The 12,405-nt window shown below is 44.0% G+C and overlaps 1 protein-coding gene across 12 annotated transcripts in view; it reads left to right on the top strand.

Moving 5' to 3' along the window:
• Positions 1-12,169, top strand: part of DAB1 (DAB adaptor protein 1) — a 1,099,844-nt gene extending 1,087,675 nt beyond the window's left edge. For all 12 annotated transcript variants that reach the window (XM_019742545.3, XM_019742544.3, XM_074334774.2 and 9 more), the window contains one exon: positions 11,912-12,169. Coding sequence is in view for 2 of the 12 variants with exons in the window: in XM_019742544.3 (XP_019598103.1) it covers positions 11,912-11,947 (36 nt within the window). In the remaining 10 variants the exon portion in view is untranslated. The remainder of the gene's footprint in view (positions 1-11,911) is intronic.
• Positions 12,170-12,405: the final 236 nt, after the last annotated feature.

Here is a 12,405-nt window from a genome sequence, read left to right as displayed (position 1 = left end):
CTTCTGAAGTTACATCCCTGATGTTTGTACCCCTCTCCTTACCCGAGACTATCTCTAGTGTTTGCATCAACTGTCTTTGCCTGAGTGTATCTCTGATGTTTGCATCATCTCTCCTTGCCTGGTGTCTGTCTGTCACCTATTTTTCTTCATGGATGCATGACCTTTGACATATACTGGTAAGGGTGGGGAATGGGGAATGGCCATATTATTTTATTAATCACATGTTCTGAGTGAGTGGTGATGATAGAACGAGGCATGGTCACTACTACTTAACGTGGATTCAGTTTCTGAAAGCATCAGTTCCTAGATGGACAAATTTTGCCCTCCCTGATCAATTTTCAGTGCGACATGGTCCAGAGGTTTTCATCTTTTAAGCAAAGTGTCACTGCACTTGCCTACACTCCACAGATCTGAAGAGGTCACCAACCAAACACACTGAGAAGCCAGACGAAGAAGCAAAAATAAGCAGTGCTTGAAATAAGATAGAGAGAGATGTAAGATCGTGATAGCCCATTTCATCTAGCCAGAGGGGGCCCCCTCACCCTTTCCAATGTCACAGTGAAACGAGAGCCCAAACACGTGGCGTTCGCTTCTGAGGCTCTGCAGTTTGCACCTGTGCTGCAGCATGTGGTTTGCCACCAAACCACTTCAGATTCCATCAGCAGCAGCTTCTGTGAGAGAGGTGTACTTACATTTACCAGAAGTGGCTTTTGGCACTTGAATTTCAATACATTTGATTTGATCGAAAGAAAGAGTTGCTGATGAAGTGAACCTTCTCAGGAGACAGAGAAGTACACCTTGTTACCCAGACATGATTTCTAAGGTCATTCCTTGACAAATGTGTTCAATTTTCAAATACTTTCCCAGTTTTCCATACACGTGTAGGGCTGCAAGGCCGTACCCACAGAGCTCCTTTTGAAGGCCTGAACAGCGTGATCAGAACCATTAAAATGGTAAATAGTTTTCACTGCTCATGAATGGATTCTGAGGCTACCCCAGAATCATATTCTCAGTTCACATGTAAGTTATTTCGACAGTTATTGAAAGCTAATACAGTGCTTTGAAAGTGCATTTTGTTAATAGATTTTATGATTAAAGAACTTAACATACTGTGTATTTTGCCACATGTTATATCAACACAGTAGCACATCGTAGCACATCATGCCACACAAAATCAGGTAATACCCGTCAAAAAATTTAGTCTTGCCAAGCTATTTGGGAGCTGGTGAATTAAAGGCAAAGTCAATATTCCAAGACAGAAAAGTTGAGGAGTATGGGTGGCCTCCTTGAGAAGAATCCTCAAGAGGTTTTCTACCCCTTGCATATGTTTTATTTCACATGCCCAACCCTGCTTTGAAAAATTTGATGAATGAGCTAGAGGTGACAAGAGCCATTCATCAGGACAACAGCAAACATCATCCTAAAATCGAAGGTCTTCTAGAAAATGAAGATGACTTACACCATTTGCAGATCAATGTATCAAGCCCTCATCTTTATGAGGCTGTTCAGCTTGAGACAGTCATACAAGCTGAGTGGTTTTGTGGAGCTGCTGTCTGTTCTGCATTTGCAGCTCCATCCAGAACTCCAAGTCATAGCTGAGTTGTAAATGGACATAGCATGGTACAGTGAGAAGAGCTCCGTGTTTGGAACTTGAGTTCAAATTCCAGCTCAGCTACTTACTAATGGGAAATCTTGGGCAAGGACATAATTCCTTTTGAGTCTTGGTTTCTTCATCTGCTAGAAGGGCCTTATATGTTATGTTAACCGCGATAGCATATGTTACGCCTCTGGCATGGAGGCAGACACAGTACTCAGCTTAAAACGGAACTTAAAATTCTGCATTCTGGAGTAAGACGGTCTGAGTTGAGCATCTGTCTCCACCACTCATTAGCTGTGTGACCCTGGTGAGATTTTTCTATGTATCGATCTTACTTTGAAAAATACGGATAAAAATAGTGCCGCTTCCTAGTTTTATTGTTTGAACTAAGAGTTTCTGTGTCTCTCTCTTATTTTGAAAAATAATGATAAAAATAGTGTTGCTTCATGGGGTTATTGTTTGAACTAAGATTTTATATGCCTCTATCTTATTTTGAAAAATAAGGGTAAAAATAGTGCTGCTTCATGGAGTTATTGTTTGAACTAAATGAGTGATGTATGTGGAGTTCTTAGCACCCAATAGATGTTAACTGCTGTCACCACCACCACCACCACCACCATCACCATTCTTAACTACTCAGTAAATGTTAGTTCCCTGCTACCTAGGATTTTATACATTTAGCTCCTATGTTGACTAAATCTTGCCATAAGGACCAAGCCATTTGCAAGGAGGTTTTGCTCTGTACTTTATATCTTTGGATAATTAATTTTCAATATGCTTCAAAACAGCTTTGAGCTGGGAAAGCAAAGAAAAACCCATCTCTTTGTTCTCTGGCCTGCCCTGTCCCATCATCAAAATGACCCCCGTTAGAGCCTCACCGGCCACCTCTCACTTCCAAAAATGAGCAGTCTTATATCCACACGTAAATCATAACACATGGCTCCTAGCTCCGAAGGAGGGCTAGACTATAATCTTCAACAAAGCAATTTTCTCCCTTTGAAAGCTTAGCCTGGCAATTTTACAATTGCCTATCAGGAAATGCATGGCAAGAGGCTGATGCCAGCCTTGCAGACATGTCCCCTAGACCCCCACAAGGAGAGTCCAAATGAGCCTTTCCGGGCCCCTTTATCAATGGCACCACAAGCCACTTTGGATCTTTCTATCTCCATTCCATTCACCCATCCAACCAACTGGAAATTTACTGACTGTAATTTCTTAGTGCCTTCCCAGACGTTTGGAGAAGGGATAACATACAGGGATAGTTAACATCCGTGGCTTTATTTTCCCCTGTGCCTTCGTACGATTGGAAAGCAAGAGTTCCATCTTTCTTATCGCCCTTGCAACCATTATCTCCAGCTGCTTTTTATTAGAAATACCCACCCAATTCTGAGTAGGTAGGGGTGACATCTGTTGATAAGTTAAAGCCATGGTGCGTCAGAGTAAGAGAAAACAGACAGACTCAATCCTTGAAGGGGAAGCTTCAGGGCCAATCTCAAACAGCATTTCTGTATTAGCAATAAAGGGAAATACCTCCAATTACTTTGTTTCCCCCCCCTACCCTTCCGCCTGGGAGAATCACGTGTCTTGGAAAGACTGGGTCAACAGGGACAACAGAGAACCAAAATAATATTATAATGGTTGATGTGGGAATGGCAGGTAATTTATACTTCACTGATGTGTTGCTGGAGCAATTTTGAGGGCAAAATGTTAGCTTTTGAGGAGATGAAAGAAAAATGAAAACATTTATTTGGTTAAACGGCTAAGTAAATAAATGGCCTATCAGACTTTCCCAGCTGTCAAGTCAAAATAGCGTCTGTAACAAGAGGGAATTGTTTGGTCTGTCTCCCTTAGCAACAATAGATATTGCCATAAATAGTAAGTCGCCATCATTTTTTTAAATACTGATCTTCATAGTGGGAACTCAAGACATCTAAAATATTACCTGATGGATTTCTAGTGTTCAAGGGAAAAGAAAGCTGAACTTCAGATGCTCTGGGAGGAAGAATCTTTAAAAAAAAAAAAAAGGTCAGGCGATGAGGTGGAAAAAGAAAAAAAGAAAGGCACACAGAGCTCGCGGGACTTGGGTCTGAATTATGGTTCCAAAGCAGATAACCTGTAACCTCTCTAAACCTTGGTCCCTTCATATGGATAAAATATGGATAATGTAGACCAGCTCCCTCCCAAAGCTCTCCCAGAATCAGAAGGTATCGTGACTATGAAAGCTTTGTAAGCTTTGATGGTGAAATGCATGTACTTGGGATTATTATTACTGTTCTGTTCTTAAATAGAACCAAACAACAAAGCCTTAAAACAAAGGGCCACAAAAACAGAAAACAATCTGTCCATCTCATGGACACAGCACTCAGAGGGCAGTTCAGCCCAAACTGTTGGAATGGTTCAGGCAGATGTGAAGGGTCTGGCTGAGGGCAGGATCGGATAGGATGGAGAGGTGAGCTTCCGGCCAAGAGTTGTTTGAAAGATCAAAGCAGGAGGACGTTAATACTGTAGGGAAATGGGAGGCGAGGAAAGGAGCATAATCTAGGAGGAGCTCCAGGTTCCTGACGTCAGGGTCCAGGCGTGCCAATCACTGAGCTGAGCAACACGCTTGAGCAGAAATAAGGCAAGTTTACATTGAGACCACTTGAACTTGAGGAGGCTAAGAGACATCCAAGTAGCCAGTAGGCGGCTGCATATGAGACTCTGGAGGTCAAAAGAGAAAACCAGACTAGAGGTCAAGATTTCAACATGGTTTGAAGTCACTGGAGGAGTGGGCAAAACTAGATACCCTTGGTCATTTAGAGCAGAGGTTGGCAAACTCTGTAAATATTTGTGTTTCATAGGCCATACGGTCTCTGTCGCAGCTAATCTGCTCCAGTCTTGCAGCAGGAAAGCAGCAAAGAGTGTGGCTAAGTTCCAGTAATACTTGACATATAAAAAACAAGTGGTCACCCGGACTGGCCAATGGACCGTAGTTTGCTGACCTCTGATTTGGATCACACTCATTGCCTCTAAAACCACGCTGTAGAAAATCACCACAATTGTCTTTCATTAACTACCACTAATAAAATATATTTAAAAGTTACTCGCATGTTTATGGCACTTTCATAAACATCGCCTAACTCAATCCTCAGGAGAACATTCTTCAGTATTTTTATTCTTCCCGCTTCACAAATATGATAGGTAAGGCAGAGAGGCTGATGACTTGCTAAAACCAGAAGACCCACATGTAATGGAGCTCGGATGTAAATCCAGACCCAGATTAAATAGCTCAAGGCCCACAAACATGACCAGGACAACTGAGTCATAGCACAGTCTCTTCGACTTAACTGCTATGTGACCTGAGGTGGATGGCTTCATTTCAGACTTTTGGTCTCCTCTTCTGTAAAACAATGTCCACAGGCCCTTCCAGCTTTGGCAGTCTAGAACCTTCTAACATGCTCACGGTCACCCAGCTAGAGCATGGAAGACCTAGTCCTCAAACAAGCTCTCCCAACAGCACCCTTTCCCCAGGCTGTCCTTATTCCCAGCTACCAAAGCGCAGGACCGAAGTCCCTTAAACAGGCTGACTTCGTTTAGGTTCTGGGAGACGACCGGCCTGAGATCCAGGACCCACTCCTAGCGGCCAAGAGCTTACCCAGGACAGGCCCTCCTGCTGGTGGCCGAGAACTGGTGTCGGCAACCTCAGTATCCTCATCTGCTGTGTGCCAAGGTCAAGAAAGATGCCATACACGTGCAAAGCAGACAGTTTGTGTCTGTTGTCATTATTGATGGGAAAATGCAAAATTGATCAGAACATGTGCAGACCCCTGGGAACTCAGATTGTACATCTCTGTGTTCACCAAGTGAGTGTGTTTGACAGCAGCATCAATCTCTAAGGTAGTATCATTAAATCCATCCTGTGTTCTGAAGACTTTTCTACCCTGAAGGACAGATTTTCAGACTGGAAGTGGTTAGAAAGCTTTGTTGTTGTTGTTGTTGTTGTTTTTCCTTTCCTTTGACTAAAAAGGAAAGAAAGACTCCCACCACTTGTTATAATCCTCCGTGTTCTCTGAGCTCATTTATTAATGTTACAAGCCCCATTTTACAGATGAAGAAACTGAGGTCCAGGTGAAATTCTTGCCTATGTTCATAGAGGTAGATAGGAGGATTGCCAGGATCTTTCTGGATCTAAAATTCATGCATCTTTGATGACCCTATTTATGTCTTCAGATTGAACTTGAAGTTATTTCAGCCTTATTTACACTCCCTGGTAACCACCATCCCTTTTCATTTGCCAAGCAGGAAATGTAAAACCCCAGAATGCTGGGCCTCACTGTCGGGACTAGACGACCATGAGGTTGAAGTTGTTCGCTTAGCAGGACGACACTAAGCTTTGGCTCACCCCCCAGGTCCAGGCTGCCCCCTGGCTTGGCTCAGTGTTAAGCTCACCCCCAGGCCCCCAGACCGGCCACAGATGGGCCCACTCAGCAAGTAGATTTCATGGTACACACTAACCTTACATCCAAGACCACCTGTCTCAGCATGCCATGTCTTTTCTCCACTATAATTTTTTTGGACACACCTTTGCTAGACGTAGCCAAGCTTTCCAAAAATAAACACAATAAAAATTAAATAGATGCAAAGTAATAAGCCCAATTTAGGTGGATTTCAAAGGGGGCTCATTTATAATGTGAGATAGGAAACGATTTGTTCCTGTACTTCAAGCCAAACAGCCGGGGACAGGTGGGGAAGTGAGGAAGCCAGCACAGAAATGGGATCCAGACCTGGGCTGCCCTCCTGGCTTTCCACTGCTTCCTGTGGACTTTGGGAAAAACAACCCTCAAATCTGGGAGTTTCAGTTTCTTCCTGAAAGAAATGAACTGTGAGACAGAGGACCCTCCTTGCTTTGACATTTTACGAAGGGAACACATGGCAGTAGAGAGGACAGTAGGCTTAGAAAGACCTGGGTGAGTTCCCACGAAACTCTAGAAATCTCATCTATAGGGGTTGAAAGCATATCAGGGGCTGTGGGCACCAAAGGGAAGTTTTTAGGGTGAGGAAATGCCCTATAGCTCGAGTATGGTGGGGAGGGCTACACAGGATTATATACGTTTGTCAAAACTCATCAAGCTGTACACTTTCAATGGGAACGTCTCATTGTATGTAAGCTACACCTCAATGAAGTGGATTTAAAAATCAGAGTAGGTCACTTCACAGAGATGAATAGATTAGAGGTTACTGGGGGTTGGAGATAAAAGGGCATCAGGAGTTACTGTTTTATGGGTATCGATTCTAGGGTAATGCAAGAGTTTGGGAAATGGTGGTGAGGGTTACACAGCACTGTGAATGTAATTAGTATCTTTGAATTGTACACTTAAAAATAATTAAAATGTCAAATGCTATGTTGTATATATTTTAGCACAATGGAAAAAGAGCTAAAAATAATAGCAAACCTAGTTATGTCCCAGCCCTGCCCTGTGCTGGCGGAGTGACCTAGAGCAAGTCACCCAACTCTGAGCAGCACTGCTTCGTCTCGGTACGTGGAGATAGGAATGCTCAGGGCACAGCCTCATTCTGATGCCCAAGTGAGGTCACAGGTGACACAGGAAAGAAAGTGCTTCTCAACGGCCAACATTTCTGTAAGCATCAGCTGTTCTCTAATCCTGTGGTGCTACTTGGCGGTTGTACGCAAGCACATAATTCATACATGAAGTGGCCTCTGTTAGCCACAGGGCCCTGCAACCAGACTCTTTAGATGAACCCCCCGTGCTTCCTGCAGTTTCCCCAGGCTGATCCAGCGCCATTATCAGGTGTCATAACAGAGCCCATTTGCAGTGGCCCCTATGTGCTTCAAAGGAGAAGCAATTTGGAGAGTCACCTACAGGTCACCAGAGGCCTAAAACCATCTTCTGTACAGGAAGCAAAAAGCCACATGCCCAGACTTACGGGACGTAACCTTTTTTTGGAGTACCTCCTCTGTGCCAGGCTCTGTGCCAGACAACCAACGTGTATTTGCTCTGTCAATGCTTACCACACCTCTCACAGAGAGCAAGCCTAGCCTCATTTTACAGATGAGGAAACTGGCACTCAGAGGAGTTAAGTAACCTTCGCAGAGTCATGGGGTCACTAAGTGGGTGACAGAGAGAAAGAGCAGCTGCCTGACAGCCGGGAGCCGGCCCAGCCCTCACAGGTGGGCCTTTGGGTTCTGCTAAACATGAACAGGTTCAGGGAACATCAGCATCAGACAAGGCCACCCCATAACCGTGATGGGTCAAGACACAGCAAGACCACTCGGTCCCACGGCTGAGCATAGGCAGAACGTGAATGTTGTCCACAGTATAAACATGACCAAGCGTCCTTTGAGCTTTAACTTGCTCCATTCTTTCTGCCCTCAAGATTTATTAAAATAACCACACTCCCACTTTTCTCAGAGCATCCAATCCAGAGAAAAACCTTGCTTGACCCTCCCCCCAGTCATCGACCATAAGCCCAGTCCCGTGATCAGCCCTTTCTCACACCCTTACAGATGCCCTCACTGCAGTGAGTGATAACCCCAGCTTGTTCCGCTGCACGTGTGCGCCTGGTGGACTCTGGCTGCAGGAACTTGGCAGCGGGAATACTGACCTAGATCTGCCCGATTTCCAATCTGTGTGCTTTCATTCTTTCACTGTACCTCCCAGAAAACGGGGTATTCCGCTTACGTCACAGGTTGGGGGGTTGATTTTGTTTTCATGTGTCCCGTCTGGTTTTCCATCTACTTTGTTGTCCTCTAGAAATGAAGATGTTAAGATGCCGATCGCAAGTGAGCTTAAAGCTCGTGGGTATTTGCCAACTTACATTAAGCGAAGAACCATTCATTCGTTCACTCGCATCCTCCTTCTCCCCGCTGTGAGCAGCTGTGCCACCCATGTTCGAAGCTCTCGCTCAGGATTTGGGGTACTGACGTGAAGGGTGTGGTGGGGCTCACTATGGAGAGAGTACTGGGGGGTGACACGATGGCAGTGGGGACAGAGGTCTGCACAGAGTACGAAGAGTCTGGGAAGCCTTTCTATTTGAGCTGGTTCTGAAAGTATGAACACCCAGGTGCAAGACAAAAAGAGGCCCCGGGGACACTGCCTGAGCAGAGATGGAAAAGGGCCTGTCACGTCAGGCTGACCAGAAGCGGAGTACGGGCGGTTCAGGAGGAAAGGAGGTGAGCGAGGCTGGATCGGCCGGTAGAGCGTATTGGAAAGGCGTCGTGTGCCATCCCGAGGAGTTTGTATTGTCCTCAGAGTAATAAGGAATCAGAAGGGTCATTTCAAGCAAGTGACTGGCATGACCAAATCCATTTCCAGAGACTATTCTGGCAGAGGCATAAAGAACCTTTTTTTAAAGCATGATGTACGTGACCGGAAGGTTGTTTTGATTCATGGTCTGGAAGGGGCATTTATTAGCTCTAATGGACTATGAGACTAAAGGGTCTCATGTGCCCCGTCTAAGGAGCTTTCACCTTACGCTGTGGGTAATGGGGAGCCTTTGAAAGATTTGAAGAAGGGTAGAGATGTGGTCAAATCTGCCCAGAGAAAACAACAAATGGCACCAGCATGCCGTGTTAATGTGTGATTCCATTTAGACTTTTTGGAATATTGAAAATAGCCTGAAGACCCCACTGTGACCTTGCCAGAAGTCAGGTTGAAAATTTCTGGATCAAATGATTCTTAGCTCTCCTCCAGCTCTGACAGTCTAAGATTCGGTAACAAGGAAGGTAAAGCTATTGCCAAAATGGATAATGCATCACAGTGTCAGACTTTGGGATTATCTGCTGCTTGGGGTTTTCCACACCACTGCTCCCCTTCATTAGTGGGGATAATTGGGAGTTGACTGCACTTGTTACCGCTGTTGTGATGGGTATTTGAAGCTAAATTCCGGCAAGCAGAAGATGTGTGAATATTTATCTCAGCTGCAGAAAGTTAATGCAGTGTGGCATTAATTACCCTGTCTGAGCCTGCTGTCTTCTTCTGTTTTTAGGTGTCATTCTCAGTTGAATAAATTAGTTTCCAAAATTAGAATAGAGCAAATTGTAGGGTGAGATCAAGGCAGCTTGACTTCTTCGGGCATCCATAAAGAAGGGTGGGCTGAGAAAGTCTACCCAAGGAAGATTGATGCATCCTGGTAGCCCATAGGCAAAGAAAACGTTTTTTCCCAATACTTATACTTTACGATTCCACCTTGTCTCCACCCACCCCACCCCAGAACACAGACACACAGGAAAGTTACAGGCTTAGCTTTACAACACGGATTTGAAACGTTTCAAGACATTGGCAAAGACTAGATTAGGTGCTTAAGAAGTCATCTTGCTATACATTTCGCCATTTTGCTAGACTACGTTTTGAGAGAATAAAGCCAAATTGGAGGGTTGTTTGAACACCAACCGCACTAGGTTCACATATGTGAAATGGCAGAAGGAGCCTGCAAGCCGTAACCAGAAGTAGGGTGTGGAAGAATGGGCCTCCATATTTTCTGTTATTGGATATTTGGAAGAATTACACTTATTCTTCACATTTTAAGGCAGTATGAAGTTCCATGGGTGGAAAGCTTGGAGGGACAAATTGGCACTCTGTTATGGTACAAAATAGGGTGCCTCAAAGGGGAGGAAGCTCTTTCTCCCTGGAAGGACACAACCATAATGAGTTCTAGAAGAAAACACCCTGGATGTGACGGCAGGAGTCCTGGATGCTCTTCATGGCGTGGTTACTAAGTAACCTTGCGACTCTGGGGAAACAAAAGCTCTCTTCTCTGAGCTTCACATTCCTCAGCTATAAAATGATGGATCTGGACAAAATTATCTTCTAGTCTATTCCAACTTTATAACAAAGACAAGCCATATGATATACTAAACACATGAGAGGCAGGCAGCACAATGACCTTGAGATCCCATACCTCTCTGACCTTCAGTTATCATCTGCAGTATGAGGGTGGAGAGAGTAAAAGCCACTCCCAGGACTGTTAAATAAAATAAGACAATAGGGAGCTTTAGGAACTCCGAAGGCCTCTACAACACTACAGATTAAAGAGTTGTATTTTTTTCTTTTTTTTCCAGCTGTTGTAACGGACTAAAAAAGCACTGGACCCTATTTTAGGTCTCATGTCCCCAACTTACTTGGTGTGTGACTATGGACAAATTATTTAACTTTCCTGTGCTTGATTTCTCACTTGCAAAGGAGAAAAAGCATCTGCCTTACAAGTCTGTTGTGATGAGTTAAAAAAAAAAATGCATTTGAAAATACCTCGCATCATGCTAGACACATAGTAGAGGCTCACAAAATGCCAGTTCAAGCTGATGGTTCAAGAAAATAAACAAAGAAAAAGGATTTATACTCACATAGTAGGAAGCAGGCTAATATATAAAATCTGGCAGAATTAAGATGTGACTGTGTCCATTTCTGGCACAAACATCCAAGAGTGACAGCATAGGGCAATTTTAATGGAAGAGACTATGTATGCTTCAGACCAGAGTATGTATTGATCTGATCTGCTTAGCTAGTACATCTCGGGCCATTTCAACATGTACTGGCGTCCTGAAGTGGTTTGAACAAAACCAAACACCATTTCCCATCTACGTTTGGATTGAAGGTTTGCTATGTCATACATTGGTAAAAATCCTTGTGTATATCTCAGGGCAGCCCCATGGGTACAGGCAAAGGACTGGCCAAACCTGAAACAGCAAATTGAATGGAAACAAGTCCCAGAAGCTTTTAACTAAGAGCTAACAGCACAATTGCTGTTTCTCTTGCTGTAAAGTGTGCTCAGTCATGACTCCTTGGAGAAACCAAAGAGTGGGTGAAATGGAATTTCAGCGGGATCAAGTGGACATTCATAAAACTGTGTTGGAAAAATCTCCACTTGATTCAGGATAATTGTTAACCATTTTGAAGACCTGTTACTGCCAAACACTGTGCTAGATGCTTTATATAGATTATCTCTAATTTTCTCAAGAACCCTGTAGGATAAGCAGGATGATTCCCATTTCATGGTTGGGAAAACTGAGTCTCAGAGAAGATAAATTTTTTGCCCATATCACACAGCTTGTCCAGCTCGCTCTACTATACCATGCTATTTCCCTAACAGGGGCACTCAATCTCATTTGAAAAACAAGGACAAACCTGGGTGAGTAGTTCTTGATGACAAAAATTTGCCAAGATGATATGCACCATGATCAAACAATCCAAACATTCCCCGAGGTCATCCATCATACACTGTTACCTTTCTGTTCTAATCCCAAACTCCCCTTCCCAAACTGTCTCAGAAAATCCTATCTGGAAAAGAGCAGGTCTCACTTTGTCCCTCTATCCATAGGCGCTGCAGCCTCTCTGCGCAGATCAACAGACCTAAGACATAGCATCAATGCGGGCTCGTTGTGGGTGCTTCCAGACTGGGATGGAAATCCACATCACAACAGGCTCTCCTGGATTCTTTCACCTCACCTCATCCCACAAAGAAATTCATTATTGCCCAATGGAACTCGTTCGGAAGAGGGAACTAAGAGTTTTTGGCAACTGATGGCAGATACCTATGGCAGCACAAAAAACAGACAAACAAACAAACAAAAAAACCCACAAAAGTGTAACAAAATTATACCCAACGTTAAATCACAAATCCAGCAAATGCTTCTCAAACAAATATTCTGAGCTCTCCTAGTGTGGGTTTAAGATGACCCAGTATGCAAAATCAGAATTCTCTTTTTATTTCGCTACCTGTTGACCACTGTAGAGACATCCAATTTGGAGCGACAGGCCTCAGAGAGTTGCAACAAAGTTGGCACTGACTTCTTTTAGGCAAAGCAAGAGGTC

The sequence above is a fragment of the Rhinolophus sinicus genome, chromosome 14 (genome assembly GCF_057876585.1).
Source record: "Rhinolophus sinicus isolate RSI-liver-muscle chromosome 14, RSI-T2T, whole genome shotgun sequence".
Classification (NCBI taxonomy): domain Eukaryota; kingdom Metazoa; phylum Chordata; class Mammalia; order Chiroptera; family Rhinolophidae; genus Rhinolophus; species Rhinolophus sinicus.
Note: the sequence above shows the minus strand (reverse complement) of the source record. Positions and strands in the feature narration are given on the sequence as shown.